Source organism: Rhinolophus hipposideros (genome assembly GCF_964194185.1).
Source record: "Rhinolophus hipposideros genome assembly, chromosome: 13".
Taxonomy (NCBI): domain Eukaryota; kingdom Metazoa; phylum Chordata; class Mammalia; order Chiroptera; family Rhinolophidae; genus Rhinolophus; species Rhinolophus hipposideros.
In genome coordinates, this window is record NC_138059.1 from 16809621 (window position 1) to 16827132 (window position 17512).

The window sequence follows — 17512 nt, forward strand, 5'->3', positions numbered from 1 at the left end:
ACCAAGGAAACAAGAAGGTTTTAGAATACTATCTCTGAAACCACAAACATATTGTTAGTCATAGTATTGGATCCAAAGTGCAAAGGGAAGTTTTCTGTTTAGTGACCATAGTAGGTTGAGTTTCCATTGGTAAGTCATTCACTGAGCAGAGAATTAAGTCAGTCAATATAGATCCTTGTTTGTGCATATGTTTAGTATTGAGAATGGTAGCGTATCTGGGGAAAACCTTCTGTCCAGGATGGAAACCAGGATCAGTGCTTGAATTTTCAGCAGGCGCAAGGATGGAGGGTCGGGGATGATAGTGGCCAGGCCAGCCCCTGAGCTCTGCTGCATGCCCATGCCTCTGACTTGGTTTTCTGCAGTGTCTCCATCTCATCTTGTACTTGGCTCATTGTTTTCCTTGTTTCTCTCCCTTTCCCCAGACTTCCCGGGCTTCTCGCTGGGCTGACCCCGACCACTTTGCCCAGCGACAGAGCTGCATGAACACGTTTGCCAGCTGGTTTGGCTACATGCCGCTGATCCACTCTCAGATGAGGCTCGACCCTGTCCTCTTTAAAGACCAGGTCTCTATTCTGAGGAAAAAATACCGAGACATTGAGCGCCTTTGAGGAACCTGGCCGAGTGGGGGAGGGGAAGAGAGAAGGGCCTGGGGTCAAGCTGCTCTCTCTTCCCAGTGCAGATCCACTCAGCCGCTGAGCCAGATTGTGCCAAGTATCCAAATAAACTTATATGAACAGAATGACAAAAAAAAAAAAAAAAAAAAGGCCAATGGGAACTCGACTCCTGGCTCCTGGGACTGCACCAGACTGCTCCAAACTCACCTCACTGGCTTCTATATCCCAAGACTAGGTTGTGTACAGTTTAATTATGGAACATTAAATAATTATTTTTGAAATGATTGCTATGCAGGTTTAAACTTTTTTAATGATCAAAACTATTAAAAACCAGAGTTCTTTCTTTAATCAAAATTGTGTTGGTTGTGACTGTTTCAAAGCTGCTGGTCCTCTTCCCACAAACATCATTGCCGTTGGTCATGCAGGGCTTCCCGCCATTACAAAAGTTCAGACCTCATGGAAAACACAATGAGTCACTCCATCCAGTGTCAGGAAATAACTGTGCATAAGTTAAGACAAGTTCGTTATTCAACTTGGCCTGTGCAGATTGTTTTCCACTTCGAATTTGCAGATCCACTTGAACTTTTATCTCTAAAATGTCACTGCATGAGAGAATGTATTGTGACTTCTAGGTAGACAGTTCTAATTGAAAACTTTGAGATATGTAAGTATGATCATCTTTTTCATTGGGGGGTGGGCAGAAGCTAGTACTAAGAACACACTAGTATAATTAAGAAATGTTCAGTTTGCACGAGGAACCAAACAACCTAGAAAGATGTTTCCACCACAGAAACCCAATCCTTTTCAGGAGTGTGGGCTAAATGATACATTCAACCATGAACATAAGTCTTCTTAGAGCTGGGGAAAGCTTTGGTTTAACGGCAAAGGGAATATATCGAGAATGAGTATATGGTAAGGAACAGATTATGTATGAGACAGGTTCTTTCATGTTTGTGATAACCTCACATTTCAAAAGCTTCTCTATTGAGAAAAGTAGTCAGGTATCAGTTCTCACCACTGAACATGAGGATTGATGGGAATTCACTGAGGGTGGACCTCCTCATTGGGGCTCTGATGCCATTTTTTTGTCCAACATGATTTTGAGGAAGAGTCTGGCAAACAAAATAATCAGAAACAAATGTGAACACTGTTTTATTTCAGTTTCATTTTTAAATCTGGAGAAGTTTAGTTGTGCTTCTTGTGAAAAAAAATTTCTATCCCTGAAAATGCTTCTTTGAGCTTCTGATTATTGTAATACTGCAAATACAAACTAACAAATAAACATATATACATCTGAGTTAAGGGATATATGTGTATTTATATCCCTTAACTCCACTGTAAATGATGGAAAGGAAACTTCTGATATTAAATGTTTTTTTCTACTTGGAAGAGGCAAGAGAGATTAGACAAGAGAAAGACATTATTGGGTCCTACCATTTCTTATGCCGAATAAACAAGAAGCACTTTAGTTTCCCCCACCCAAAAAATCCTCTCATACATCTCATAAATTTATTTCCAGTGTTGTTCAGAAGAAAATTTCATCTCAGAATTATGTTCAAATAACTTCAAGTGCCTGTCTCAGGTCAGGGGAAACCATAAATCCAGGAGACTGTAACTTATCTTTGCTTTGTAGACAGCTGAAAGAGGAACTTGTAATGAGAGAGCAAGGAAGGAAGGTGTTGTAAACAAGAGCCAAAGTAGGTGTTTGCCTCAGTCCAGAGAGGTGACTCAGCATGTTACCTAGTGACAGAGCAAAGATCAGAGTCCACACGTGCAGACCCTGTGTTGTGAGTGGTGCACAAGTAATGAAGTTTGAAAGAAGGGGCTTTCTCTCTGGCCTGGTGACTCTGAACAGATCCCTCCATCTCTCATCCAGTGTGAGCCAGCCTTAGCCCACACTCAAACATGTGACATTTTCTCCTAAGTGGATGTGATTATCTTTTATGTATTTGTTGAAAAATAATTCTTAGGTCCAGCGTCCTTGCACTTGTTTCTTTCTGTAAAATGTCCAGTCTATTAGTTCTCATGCCATTTAAGCTGCAGCTCTCAGTGACTTCAAGGAGGTCACAATTAATCCTTAGTCATCTGACCTTAACAAATGCCCTGTTTCCATGAAAATAAGACCTAGCTTGACAATCAGCTCTAATGCGTCTTTTGGAGCAAAAATTAATATAAGATCCGGTATTATATTATGTTATGTTATACTATATTATATTATGTTATATTATAGACCCGGTTTTATGTTAATTTTTGCTCCAAAAGATGCATTTAAGCTGATTATCCGGCTAGGTATTATTTTCAGGGAAACATAGTGTGTGTATTGAAATTAATTTTTTTGGACTGCCAAATTATTTGTATGTTTTTGTCCTTTGCAAAGATAAGTGCCACATTTTGTTCAACGACTCCAAGCCAAGCTGAAACTCCTGTTGTCGCTTTGACTTGCAGAGCAGAGCTTCTAATCATACCCAACGTAAATGGATTCAGGGCACTGTTTTACCAGATTTACCTGTCACAAGGCTCACAGGGCATATTCCCCACACACAATGTGTGTTGCTTGAAGAAAACAAAAAAAAAGTTGGTAATTATACATGAGACCGGGATCTGACACACTTTTCAGTCACTTCAAAGCTTCATGGTATCATTTTATGTCATTCTCAGAGAAAATTTCTTTGGGATGCTAGCTAATGTGTTCTTTTCCCACTTGGAACATACAGCTGGGAACCGAACAATGCTTAGCAAATTAATGAGGCCCAACGGTAAGATGTAATTTGAATTCACTTAGGAAAGAGTTATATTTCACTGCAGCAAGTTGACAAATCGTAGCCATCTCTGTCGGATGTCAGGAGTTATCTCAGCCAACTGTAATGATAACCAGAGGTCCCTAAGTGGGCCAACATGAATTGGTAAGAAGCCAAGAACAGAAAGTGCAGTGACGACCATGTAATGAATTACATGCAGAAACTCCAGACAGGACTGGACCACTTAGGATTTCCACACATCCTTTTCCAGTTCCACATTAGGACACATGATCTTAAAAATAATTTTTTTAAGCTGGCTTATATATTTATGTCTATGAGAAGGCTTATGAATATCAATTCAAGCTTACATGTACTTTAAACATATCATCTTTGTTGAAAACAATAAAATGACCCTAAATTGAGACTGTACGGAAAATTCATGAAATATTGTAGTCATGTTACAAAAGATAACAGCTAGGTGAACATACCTGGACATATCAGCACACATTCCAATAGGATGCTTCAGGAGAAAGGGAAATCTCTCGTGCTGGAGTCTTATGTACATTATAGTTTTACTTCTTATTACAATTGGTGCTCAAAGGATAAATCTCAATTGCTTCCTTCTGTTTTCCTTTTGGAGTGATTTTTGTTTTTCATCTACAGTAGGCTATGTTAGCCTTTGTTTCAGTGGTTCCGGAATACATGGTCACCTGAAGGAATATTATACTGGCGGCCTTTCATAAAGGTTACTGAACTTTAATCGGGTGAGATGAATGAATGTGAACAGACCTATACACTGTTCGGGGGGGGGGGGGGGTGGAAACAGCTCTTGATTTAAGAATTAGTGAAATTGTAATCAAAACTGTTTAAAGGGCGGGAGTGGGGAGAAGGCAGTGAACCTTGGTGATACGCTGAATAAGGCTCTTGCTGGACAAGTTGAATTATGGATTCAAATGCTGAGGCAAACTTCCCAGGCCTGGAAGTGTCTTATATTCCCTCAGGTCTCAGAGCACCACTTTTAAAAAGTACCAGTTATTTCCATGAACTCTCAAAATCGTCTCAGCCTAATATCCTGTTTCCCTGAAAATAAGACCTAGCCAGACAATCAGCTCTAATGGATCATTTGGAGCAAAAATGAATATAAGACCCAGTATTATATTATTATATTTTATATTATATTATATTATATTATATTATATTATATTATATTATATTATTATTACATTAAAGACCCAGTCTTAATTTTTGCTACAAAAGACGCATTAGATCTCATGGTCCGGTTAGGTTTATTTTCAGGGAAACATGGTAGTTAATATAGTCAACATGCAGCTGTATGTTAGGACCTCAGTTACTAAATTCATTTACCTAGTGTCCATCTGCAGCAACTATGGACAAGAACATTTCTGATGGCTTTGTCACTGGGCCAGATTTAACCAGGAACGTTCTTTCACTCCGAGCCTCGTCTTCTCAGGCTTGATGGGGACAAAGTTTTGACTTGAGTCCTCAGTGAATACTCATCGGACTGTGCTAGACTTGTCTTCTTCCCTCCTAGAGCTTCAGCGTGTAGAGATTAGATTATTCCTTGACTTTAAATCTACCTTAAAAAATGGGATCAAGAATCCTAAGAACATAGCCTCTCCCGTTAATTTAGTATCGCTGCAGAATCTCTGGATAGAAAAGCTGCTATGTACAATATAATCTCGATAATGAAGATGATTCCCAGAAGCCATTTCCCCTTTCTGTCCTTTCCAAAAATCAAAGGATTTTATTTCCATGATTTTTATTTAGCAGGGGCTGTCTGTAATTGTCACTAGTCTAGAGTTCCAGTGTGTTCCATATCAGGAGCCAGGATGAGCTACCCAAATTGGGGACTTCCACTGTCCAATTAAATAAGTGAGGAAACCTATGTTATGTTCTGGAACAACAGACAAGTGGCAACCATCGAGAAAGCTGCACCATCAGATTAGCATGGTCTCACCCTCACTTAAAATCCAGTGAAGCTAGCCTTTCAGTGACTCTATTTTTGTAATGATTTGCCTTTTTGGCCTCAAAGGCCACTTGATTTCTGCAATAGTTCTCTGTTCACCTACAGGAATACGACCCTTTACTTTTGGTTGTAATTATTACTAAATTAGGACCATGTAACTGACTTGGTTACCGTGTAATGAAACTTGTACATTTATTTTGAGAGAAAAATACATATATGATATGTGGAGAGGTAGAAGAAAGACATCAAAAACAAACTATTTTAGGTGCAAATTGTAAAGCAAAGAAGAAATATATACCGTATTTTGTATGCAATGTACGTTTGGGACTGTTTTCTAACATGTTGCCAACGTTTTTTGTAGTGTCACCACAGGTCTTTTCTGAAGTGTTTCATTCGTTCAACCCTATTAATAACATAGTACAATTAAGCCCTGAGGTATGAGAGCCTATGAGAGAATTCAAAGCCATAGATCTTGATTTACTTCATGGACCTGTGTCACTTTGTGTCTGCGTTTCGCCATTCAAGATCGATTGTTTTGTAGAGTGTCATGAAAGACTTTTTCCTTCCAATTTATAGAAGGAAAAACAGAAAGACGTTATGAATAAACAACACGACTTTTCAACTGCGTGGTTTCCATTCCATCTTTTTTTTATTTTATTAAAGTTTATTGGGGTGACAATTGTTAGTAAAGTTACATAGATTTCAGGTGTCATTCCATCTTTTCTGTTGTCTGCAGAAAGACGTCAGCTCAGGAGGATTCAGTGTGCTTGTGTGGAGATTCCAGGGGTGACAGGCAGATGCAATTGGACCACATGTGCTGGCTGGAGGTCCAACTCTTGGAGCCTGGGGAACACGGAGCTGCCAGCAGCAGCCATCCTCCAGGCCAGAGGCAGCTGGTGCTGTTGGAGGCAGGCCAGGTGAACGGTGGTGATGGGCCCAGTTCGCAACATTTCTCCACGCGAACACTGGGACAACGTGGCTGGGCTGGGCATCTGGAGCCTGACAGCTGTGGCCATTACCCCCTTTGGTTTCAACTACTGCGTAGCGCTCATGAATTACCAGCTGGCAATGCATTTATTCGACTAACTTTTCTCAAAAGAATTTATAAATGGTTCCAGGTGTGAATGCAGCACCATGACTCAGGACCACTGCAGTACTGCTGTGTGACAGTGACGACCCCCTTCTCATTCTCCTGTTTCCTCCTTCCTTACCAGTGGCACCTCCTTCCTGTCTCTGTGACTCTTCATCTACCCTCTCTCTTTGGATATTTTTAGAGAAAGGACATCGGTTATTAACATCCCGTATTTGCAGGGGAGCGAATACCCAATTGCATTTGGGAGTGTTGATTTGTTTTATGACTTCAATTGAGTTTTATGTTCTGTATTTCAGTCTGTCCATCTGTAACATGGTGACTTAAAAATATGTTTTGACCAATAGTTTCTGAACAAGTCCCACGTACTGAGCTCTGTGCTAGGTGCCTCCGAGGGACTAAAGAAGAAAAAAAAATCCTACTCCTTCTTCTCAAGCAAGAGAGAGAGAGGAGTCAGGGTGAGTTTGGATAAGGTAAGTCTAAGGCAAATCATCAGAGGAGGCTCAGAAAGGAATTTGCAAAGTCACAGGTTCCAAACTGGAACATGGCAGTGACAATGCTACTTGTAAAATCTGGCCCCACAATGTGACTGATGACAGAATCATCCCCAAATGTGAGGACAAATGCAAAAGACTTCTTGGTGAAGCAGCTTTTAAATTCAGTTCAACCCTACCTCGCGGACATTTCGAGGAACGTGGTAGTATGCAAAAAATACCTGGAGCAAACCTACCTTATAAATAAAAGATGGTGTTTGCTTTATAGTCCGAGCATTTCCACCACGTCTAGCCACGACCTGAGAAAGCTAGAATTTATTTCTGGGTGTCTGAGTCCTTTGACATTGGCCTCCCTTGACATGATGCAGTCTCTGATTTTCAGGAATTCAGAATATAGGGCTTTGGGAATTAGACTGTATTGCCTACTGTTTGAGGCTCAAATATGCTTTGGAGGATACAGTGGACGAGCTCACCTACTACAAGGGTTTCAAGGGTTTGGGGTTTTGTGTTTTTGCTTTTGACTTCACTCAGAGGTACTGTCCAAGTATGCTGGTTAAAGGTCTTTGGAACACAGCCTCCTGGATCTGAATCCTGCTTCTGCCATTTGGTAGTTCTGTGGCCTTATAGAAATTGCCTGCCCTCTTTGTGCCTCAAAAATAGTACTAGTCTTTACATCATCGGATTCTCATGAGGATTAAATGAGTGAATAAATGCAAAGGTCTTAAAATAACACCTGGTTCATCATAAGAAGTGTGCAATTCTTCCCTATTATTCTTAGTCAATATTTTGCCAAAATGGTTTAAGACTCTTTTCTCTTAACCTGTTAAAGAAGAAACATTCTAAGTTTAATGTTTAAGATATTAATTCTGACACACATTACACTGGTCTTTCTAGTGTCACAGGCATTGTTTTCAATTATAATCATGTTTTAATGCCTATCAACATGAAATCATCCTAGCACTTAGGAATGGGCACTCCATCAGCAGAAATTATGCACAGTTGAATTTTTCTTTTCTGGCTGAACTTCTTTGAGGAATGGTCTGTTTCTCATTCTCATTTAATGGAACATAGTTGAGGTAGTTCAGGACTAAAATGAAGTTTGGGTGCCAGTTATTCTTGTTTCTTTTCTGGTGGCTTCAATTATATTAAGAAAGAAAACGTGTTCTTGCCAATATATAAATTATTTGCCAAGTTTGAATTTCTGTTCCAAACTGAACTGTAAATAACCTCGTTTCCTTGGCTAAATCTACTTGTAAAACAAACCTAAAATGTGTCTTTAATCAGAGAGGAACAGAGCATCCCATCTTAGAGTAGGAAAAGAAAAAAAAGGTTAAGCTATGAAGAGGAGAACTTGGAGGCTGTTTTAACTGTTCCCCAAAGATCCATATATATGTTATTTTATAACATGCTTTTTAAAAACTTAATATATAGTGAACATATTCCCATGTCATTAAATCATCTTGAACAATCAAACTGTAATGAATGCATAGCACTCCATTGTATGACCGTTCTATATTTTCTTTACCCAATTCCTACCTGTGGGATATTTAGGTACTTTAAAATTTCTTACAATTATGTGGTGAATGTTGTAATCAATATTTGATCAATGTGATTCATGCTGTGGTAAATATTCCTAAAGCTAAATATTTTTTCACATCCATGACCATTATTTTAGGATAAATCAGAGATATGAAACTGGCAGGTCAAATGTTTTAAATATTTTATAGGCTTTTTTTTGCTACATATTCACTAAATATTTCAATATATTATAATGCATACTGAAGGAAAATTTAAACTTACCCAATAAAAAGCTATTCAGAAAATATAATAATTCTGCTTTGGCAGCCAAATTGCTTTAAAAATTAGGGTTCAATGAGGCAAAATTCACAAAGGGTCATCTTCAGTGACAAAAAGTGTTGGATATCATTTCCCTAGAGGGATTAAGGTACTGTGGTAACCCTCTTCTTGGATGTTGGAAATTTTCTTCTATATAACATGTCTTGTCTTTAGTTTGAAATCCAGAGTGAAGAATGTAGCTTCCCTTTCAAATATTTTCCTTTTCCTCCTGGTAATATCCATATCAAGTAAGTTTTAATAAACTTACTTGTATGTGAGTTCTCGATTTGTATGATGCTGACCTCCCCTCCCCCCAATCCTGACTCTCAGGGAGTTATGTATTTTATCAGGTCATTGAGACCCTATTCTAGGTTGTCTGTTGGCACTTTTAAGAAGGAGGCAGCATCTTTCCTCTAGAATTATGTGCATAATATAATTCAGTAAAGATTACATTAATGGTAGAGCAAGGTTGGAAGTGTTGGAGAGTAGGCATTTAGCATGTCGTAGGGAGACGCTAAGAGACATCTTAGGAAAGATGTCATTTAAGAGACATCTTAGGAAATAAGTAGGAATTTAACTGACAGAAAAGAGTGGAAAGGGCACTCCTTACAGAAAGACGTGAACACAGACACCCTCCATCAGAAGTATGTAGCAGAGGGAAATGTGAGAGCCTACATTTATATGAAAGACATCATAACACAAAGATTTGGTTGATTCAGTTTGACAAGTCTCAGATGACTGCTTGGCTGAAAGCAGGTACTCCCAACAAAAGATAAAGTAAGTCGTAGTAATAATAATAATAGTAATAGTTCCCTCGATTCCTGTTTTCTTTCCTCCTAATACCAAAGTTTGAGTACAAAACACTGAAATCATGGCACCTATCTGATTCTATGGCACCTACCAAAGAAAGTATGCAAGGGTAGCCAAAATCATATTTTTTTTTCAACGTCTTTAGGAAAAATCTGTCCCTGAAGATTGTTGAAATGGAGAAATGGACTCCTATTTCTGGTTAGCATATAGAAATTTGCAGAAGAGCTTCACTCTCCTCCTTACACTAAATACAAGTTCAATAAGCTACAATATGGTAATTTAAAGACTGGCAGAGAGCTGAAAATGCAAAAAACTTAAACGAACTAAATCTTAGGAAGAGACAATCCATTCCTAAGAGAAGAGTATCCCGTGACTGCTTTCATCCTAGCGTCACCAGAACGTTACTCCACCTGAGAGTGGAGTAAGGAGAAACCAGGTGAACTGCTAAAAACCTTTTAGCAGCCATGTGTGAGCTAGCATGAGGGACTGAAATTTTTAGATGACCTGGTGGCATATTGATATGCACCCATCTACCATGTCTTTTGGTGAGATCTCCAAGGGTATGCAGCAGGATGCTGACTGCTAGATGCAGGACAGGACTGATGTATTCCCTGAGGCACAGTGCATCTTCACTGCGTGGAAGGACAAAGCAGCACCTTTCCTAAAAGTAGACTGGGTGCACCATAGGGGGACATTTGGAACTTAGGAATGTAGATTTTATGCTACGATGGGATGCTAAAGCAATTGTTTTTCAACACGTTAGAGTCTCAGACTCCTTTGAGAGTCAATCAAAGCTATGACTTATGGCCCAAAGAGCTACATGCACACAATATTTGACATACTATGAAAGAGTTGCGTGGATTCCCTAAAGGCTATCCATGGATTACTAGGGTTCCATTGATAATAGGATAGGACATGCTTTCCTACATCCTCAAAACTATAGAAAGTTATAGCACAAAGAACCCACCTCTTACTAAATAAGACAGTTGTGTTTCTTAAGTGGTCTTTCCAAATACTGGATTTTAATTTTGTAAGAACAGTTCATCTTCCAGTATATATGACATTTCCACTGAAAACAGCATGACAAATCCCACCAAACCTTCTGTTACTTTTGGCTGTCCAAACTGGTGGGCATGCCCAAGGGTAATGCAAATCGTGAATTACCCGTGGTCCTAAAATGGCGTTCAATTCATTGGTCTGAGAATTCTCACTAAGAAAATGAACCCATTTCTAAATCCAAGTCACTGTGAGTCAGGATTGAAGGGATTCTCTCAGTGTTCCTGCCCTTCTCTGAGGCATTGGTGGGCTACTCGAGTCAAAGGATCAAACAGTGGGTAAACATTACCAAGAATATGAATCATGTGGTAGAACCATTTGGTAGAAACAATTGCCTGCATGCCATAATGATGGGAGAAGAGGCCAAGGCTGTGGGCTGGTACACATTTTGTATTTTTGACAGATGTGGAAGATAATCTGTGGCTAATTTTTTTTTCTTCATGATCCCAAACCCTTGGCCTAGCTGTGGTTTAGACTATCTATGAATGGATGTATGTAATCTGACCTACTCTTTCCAATAAATAGGTATGGTATTCCATCCCCTTCCTGAAGTAGGAAGAGAACATTCAGGTTTTTCATTGAATGGCATATCTACGAGTATGACCAACCTTTTTCCAACTTATTTGAAGAAATAAATCTCTTTAAACCAAGCATATCTCAGAAGCATTACATGCTAATTTCTTCCTTTCATGTCCTAACCCCTTATTTATAGCTTCTAGATATTGACAGAAACCAATCTCTTTAGCTATTTTTTGCATAACATTGTCTAAATGTTTTATTTTGAGGCTCTTTTCTTCATCCATCAACTTGTAGTGTCTATAAATAAAGCCTCAACTATTTAAAGGCAATGAAGTTTGTCATTGTCTATCACTGAATCTTTAATTACAAACACAACGGTCTTTGTGTTATTTAGGTGACTACCTTAGGCCCTCTATGTAGATGCCAAAAACTATTCCCAAGATGGTCACCCAAAAGCTAAGTATCCTTTGGTGGTTAGCATGGGTCACATGTCATCTAGGAGAATCACCTTACTACATTGCTCAAGGTGAGTCATAGCTCTTGCACAAAAATTTCCTTTACCTTGTTCAGTTATGATTATTCTATTGTATTCTTCCAGAATAAGGCCACATTTTTATGTGAAGTTAGGACTGCACTTGGGTGAGGTCATTTATGATGTAAATAAACGACAAGCCATGTGGGTGAGTCCTGAGTAGCCAAGAGTGATGGGCTAAGTCCTGACCTGTTGGTCTGGACCAACATCTCTTGAATGTATCTGCCTAGCAGCACCACTAAAGGAGCTTTAAAAATTGTATAGATTTCTAAATCCACATCTAGAATCTGATTCAATAAGTATGGGGTCCTGTCATCTGAATATTTTAAAAGATGACCAGACATTCCTGATATATACGTAGTCACATTTAAAATTATTTCCAATGACCCAAAACTATTCCATAACTGTTTGGGGTCATTGATGCCTTTCAAAATCTTACGAAGCTATAAGCCCATTTCTTGGATAAATGCATATATACAAAAAAAAAAAAAGCATAAGGAGTGCTTCATCTCAATAACATGTCTGATCACATCTGTCTGCTGCATAAGCACTCAGTGTTTCTCCATTGCCTAGGTGATTTTGTTCAAACTCCTTTACATGGTTTGCTGTGTTTCTCATGATCTCTTCTCTGAAGCCTCTTGTGTCCTTCCAAGTTTCCTGTTTGAAAAAAAATCATTATTTTTAGTAACATTGACCTGTTTATTGTCATCTGCACATATTTTTCTCTTTTCAGCCTCCTTACGTTTGCTTAGACTGTTCCTGCTGCCTGTTTCCTATTCTCTTTCCTACCTAAACCTATGCTAAGTAATTTTCACTGATTTTTCAAGGTGGAACTGAGCTAATACTTCCTCCAAAATTTCTCATCCATTCTTCCCAGTCCTTTTCCTAGAGAATATTAGGTCCCCTTCACCTGTTCTCCCGTACTTCCATGCATATTTCTTTCACAGTACATGGCACATGATGCTGGATGTTTCTGTTGATGTGTCTGTCTGGCACCAGATGGGGAGATAAGTAAGGGCAAGGAGAGTATTTTAGTCACTGTGGCACCAGTGATTAGCCAGTGCTGACCTAGACTTAGCACTCAGTGAATGTTTATGGGTAACGTGGGAGGCTTAGAGGGGCTCGTTCAGGTGGGGACAACTAAGCTTCCTCTGCAGCATGGAAGCAGAATAGGTGGTTTGCAGCACGTTTTCCTGACGATCATGCATTTATTGAACTGTATTTCTGAGCCCAGACAGCACACTGTGTCTTGCCAATCAGAATACCGAGTATGTTTCTTTCATTTTTCTCCTGTTATCCCCCAATTTTAGTAAAATAAGTTTTAAACATACTGGCCCTAGTTTCTGCTATGCTATGAGTCAAGGGCAGAATTTATAAGAAGAGCAGAAGGTTCAAATGAATAATTTCTGCCTTCCCACATTCCCCAACTGGAGGATCTCCTTTCTGTGCCAGTCCTAAGAGAGCTGTATTTATTTTGTTTTGTTGTTTTGTTGGTTTCCATTAAACAAGGCATGCATGGCTCCACTAGGCATTCATTTATTCACACTCATTCATTTAAAATTATTTGACTATCTATTTTAAGTTTTATCGTCTTCTAGGAAAAAAACCCTTAAACTACAAAAATTAATTTAACAATCATCGGAAAGTTCTTTCTCATCTTCCGAACTACTACTACCAAACACACACACACACACACACACACCACACACACACACACACACACACACACACACACACACACACTGGGTCTGGCTGCAGGAGGTGTCACGAAGGAAGGACTTACTTCTCTGAGGCCCTGATGCTTTCTGTTAACGCAGAAGAGTTCCGAGGCTGCAGCGGACATTAATCTTGGCAAGCCTAGCACTCAGGAAAGAACACTCAGGTGAAGCAGGAAGCTGAGGCCCTTTTGCCTCTTCAGTTTTTGCCATTTACTTTCCTCTTCATACCACCAGATGGGTGGTGGTTCATCGGTGGATATATTTAGCAACCTGAAACAAAAATTACTGGACTCTGGAGAGAGGAAGGGGTGAGTGTGGATGATTGTTTTTTTTAAAAAATTTATTATTATTAAAGAGGTTAGACTTTTTTTTTTCTATTTTTGTAGTTTGTGTGCAAAGTGGCCACCTTAAAACCATGCAATGCATTAGGAATCAGAGTATGAGAACACAAAGTAGCCTTTTGGGTAGGTCTGCAACTTGTTTCATTGTGGTCTATTGCCATGGGTGGGGTGTGAGGGACATTAACAGTGGCTTATACCCTGGTACTGTCACACAGAGGTGCTCTAGCTAAACTTAAGGGTTGGGACTAGATGTCTTCCAGCAGGGTATTTGTCTCCGGAGGTCAGAAAAAGCATAAACAATGTCCACATCAAGGACAAGGGATGTCGTGGACCCAGGTTAGCATATTTCATTATCAAAACTAGAGAGTGGGTAAAAGGACAAGAATATTCCATAGGACGCAAGTATATCACAGGGTAAGAGAATAAGATACTCAGGAACAGAACGTACAGTGGTATGGGAGGTGAGTCAGGGCACATCATTCAAATCAAAGGCTATGGACTTCCACTTCTCTCTATGATGGCGTAGCTTGGAGTGGAGCAAACCCACGATCAAGAATAACTAGAAAAGCACGAAAAATCTGTTTGAAAAAATGGGAGAGTTTTCAAGGAAGTCAGGGTTTGAGGGGCTTGCTTCAATTAAGAGGACAGGGAATCATAAGTTAGTTCCATTTCCAATTTTTTGAGATACCTCCATACTGTTTTCCATAGTGGCTGCACCAATCTGCATTCACACCAGCAGGGCACGAGGGATCCTTTTTCTCCACAGCCTTGCCAACACTTGTTGTTTGTTGATTTATTGATAGCCCCTCTGACCAGAATGAGGTCATATTTCATTGTGGTTTTTATTCGCATTTCTCTAATGATTAGTGAAATAAGTCAGATGGAGAAAGACAAATACCATATGATCTCACTTATATGTGGAATCTAAAAAATAGAATAAATGAACAAACTAATCAGAAACAGTCTCAGAGATATAGAGAAAAAACTGAGGGTTGCTAGATGGGAGCGGGGTGGGGATGAGGGAGAAGTTGAGGGGATTAGAAAGCACAATTGATAACCACAAGATTGTCACGGGGATACGAAAGACAGTTTGGGGAATATAATCCATAATGTTGTAAAGATTTTGTAGGGTATCCAATGGGCACTTGTCTTATTAGGGAGACCACTTCAGGGACGGTGTAGGTGCCTGATCACTGCAGTGTACACCTGAAGCTGAATAATAATGAATGTCAACTATAACTTGATATGGAGTACAGCATGAGGAATAGAGTCAGTGGAACTGTAACAGCTATATACAATGTCAGAGGGGTAGTAGATTGGGGGCGGGGGGTTATCACTTTGTGAGGGGTATAAATGTCTAACTATTACATTGTTTTGCACACCTGAAACTAATAAAAGAGAGAAAGAGAAAAGGGGGATTTAATAATGTAAGCATAACAGTCTGTGCCCCACTTTTCCCAGTGGAGCACATGCCTATCCATAAGCTTTGCAAGGCAAGGAGCTGAGGCATTGGGCAGAGAAATATCATAAGAGGCAGAGATCCAACAGAGCTTGTGGAAATCTCATGGTGTTGAACAGACAAATATTAGGTTTGGGACCATGAAGGCAGCCATGGCTTGAGACATCAAGATTCTGGAGAAAAGGATAAATGGCCAATAAATCAAATAAAAGTCATAGGATAAAAACCACGTGGAGTTTTGGTAACCTCCTAGTATGGAAGGGACATAGATTGTAATCCAGGACCCATGAAAGAAGAGAGGTTCTGTTAAATACCCCAGTTGGGACCCCTGAAAGTTAGATGTTAGGACTGGAGGCAAAGAGAAAGAGACAAAACTTTCAAAATATGAAATCTAGCCTTAAGACTGCTAATTGGAATGAGATCATCTACTTCACCAATTTTACCATTCTTCTGTCCTTGAGTCTGCTTGATCAATCATATGTCACACAAGTGACCCTCTGGGACTTCTGAGTCTAAGACAGAATGAGCTGGGCCTTTAGGAGTATTCTCTATTGGCATACCCACTCTGTGAGAAGCCAACTGCCATGAAGACCTCCTACTACCTTGAGACCACAATGTCTCAGTGAGGATTTGAGGAATTCCAGGTATGGGTCGATTCTTTGGCAGGAGCCAGAGAGGAAAATGTGAGGTGTGCTTGGGGAATCCTGAGAAGCCCTGTGTGAATGAATGCTAGGATAGGAATTGGGTGGGGTGTCTTGTTTTTTCTGTTTTGTTTTTGCAGGGAAAGAAGACTCATTGAAGTTTTTCAAGCAGGGATGTGACAGAATTGGAGTGGTGCTTTATGAAAATCAATCCAGCAATCGTTAGAGTGCTTTTGACAGCAGACCGATGAAGGTGGGTAGACGAGGTAGGAGGCCATTTTAACAATCCAAGCAAGAGTTAATAAAAGTCTGAATTAAGGTGACAGCAAACAGAATAAAGAGGAAGAGGCAGAAAGAAGAGAAGTCAAGAGAACTGACAGGTCTTGACAGCTGGTCGGGAATGGGAAGTGAGGAAAAAGAAATCTTCATCCTGACGGAGGCTTCAAGCTTGAGTGAGTGACAGATGGCAAACGCATTAACAGAATGAAAGAGTGGAGCGGGAGAAAGTGCTCTGGAGGTGGAGTTGGGATTTAGGTTCTTGATTGAATTTGGTATTGCTCCTGGCACTTTGATCTTTGGGAGGCCTTTACCCCATCTCCTTCCTGGACCATGTTCCTCTGCCCCATGGAATCCCACACCTTTGAGTCTAATCTGATCTGTTAGTTGGTCAAGTGCTGTGGGGTGTATGTGGAACTCTGTCTGTGGGCCTTCAGGGCTGGGGCTCAAAGTTCGATGAAGCCTAAGTATGGTTCTAATTTCTTCATTTGGCTCAATTGCTTTTCTGCTGCAAAACCTAAAGAGGATAATGATTCTCTGAGCCAAAGGATGAGGGTCAATTGCCTGGAGAGCTCGGCTCAAAGAAAGCAGCTACCAGTGCCAGAACATCTGTAGGAAGGAGCTAGAACTTCCCCAGCATGCCCCCACCTATCGCCCAGGGAGGCTCTGCAGCCGAAAGTCCAAATTTGGCACTCATCTCGGTTTCCTCCTGAGAATGCTTGCCGGATAACTTTCTGAGCTGCTCATCTACTTTAATGAGCAGCAAAATACTGTTTGTACTAAAATAGTGGCTGCTAGCATTCCCAGAGTAGCCCCAATTACGTTTAATGTACAGAAAGGCAGGACAAGGAAGGGGGTGGTTTTTATACGGAAAGACCTCACTTGATGTTAATAACTTATTCTTCAAAATTCCAGGACAAGACCTTTTCATCTTGGAGCTTCTTTTAGTGACTATTGAGAAGCTCACTATTGAAAGGAACCTCTCTGTCTTTGTAAGGAAAGAAGTTGTTTAACAATGTGACTAACCATTTTCTTCCTTTACTTGTCTGGGAAGTTTTCGTTTCTTCAGATAAGAATTAGCATGGTAGACAGGAAAAAGCATGGACATCGGGGTGACCCAGACCTCGTTCATGTTCCATTGGGCCACCATAGTGGCCTACCTCACATACTTTGTACTTTTCTCCTTCACTAAAAACAGCAGCATTTCTGTGGTTCCAGAGTATCCTTGATTGGCTTAAAATAATCCCATGCCCCTTTGCCAAGGATTGGTTCACGAATGGGCATGTGAACCCAGATGGGGGCCACTGAGAAGTGAAGAGCGGTCTGCTGAGAGATTCTAAGAAAGTTCTTGCTCACCCTTTTAGGGCCACCTTCCTAACGTGACCTTCTGTGACCACTAAC

General features: G+C 40.1%; 1 protein-coding gene across 1 annotated transcript in view; it reads left to right on the forward strand.

Annotated features, from left to right (window-relative positions):
* Window positions 1-964, forward strand: part of EXT1 (exostosin glycosyltransferase 1) — a 273137-nt gene extending 272173 nt beyond the window's left edge. Inside the window, exon 12 of the mRNA XM_081070072.1 lies at window positions 423-964. Within this exon, the coding sequence (XP_080926198.1) occupies window positions 423-608 (186 nt within the window). The 3' untranslated portion in view covers window positions 609-964. The remainder of the gene's footprint in view (window positions 1-422) is intronic.
* Window positions 965-17512: the final 16548 nt, after the last annotated feature.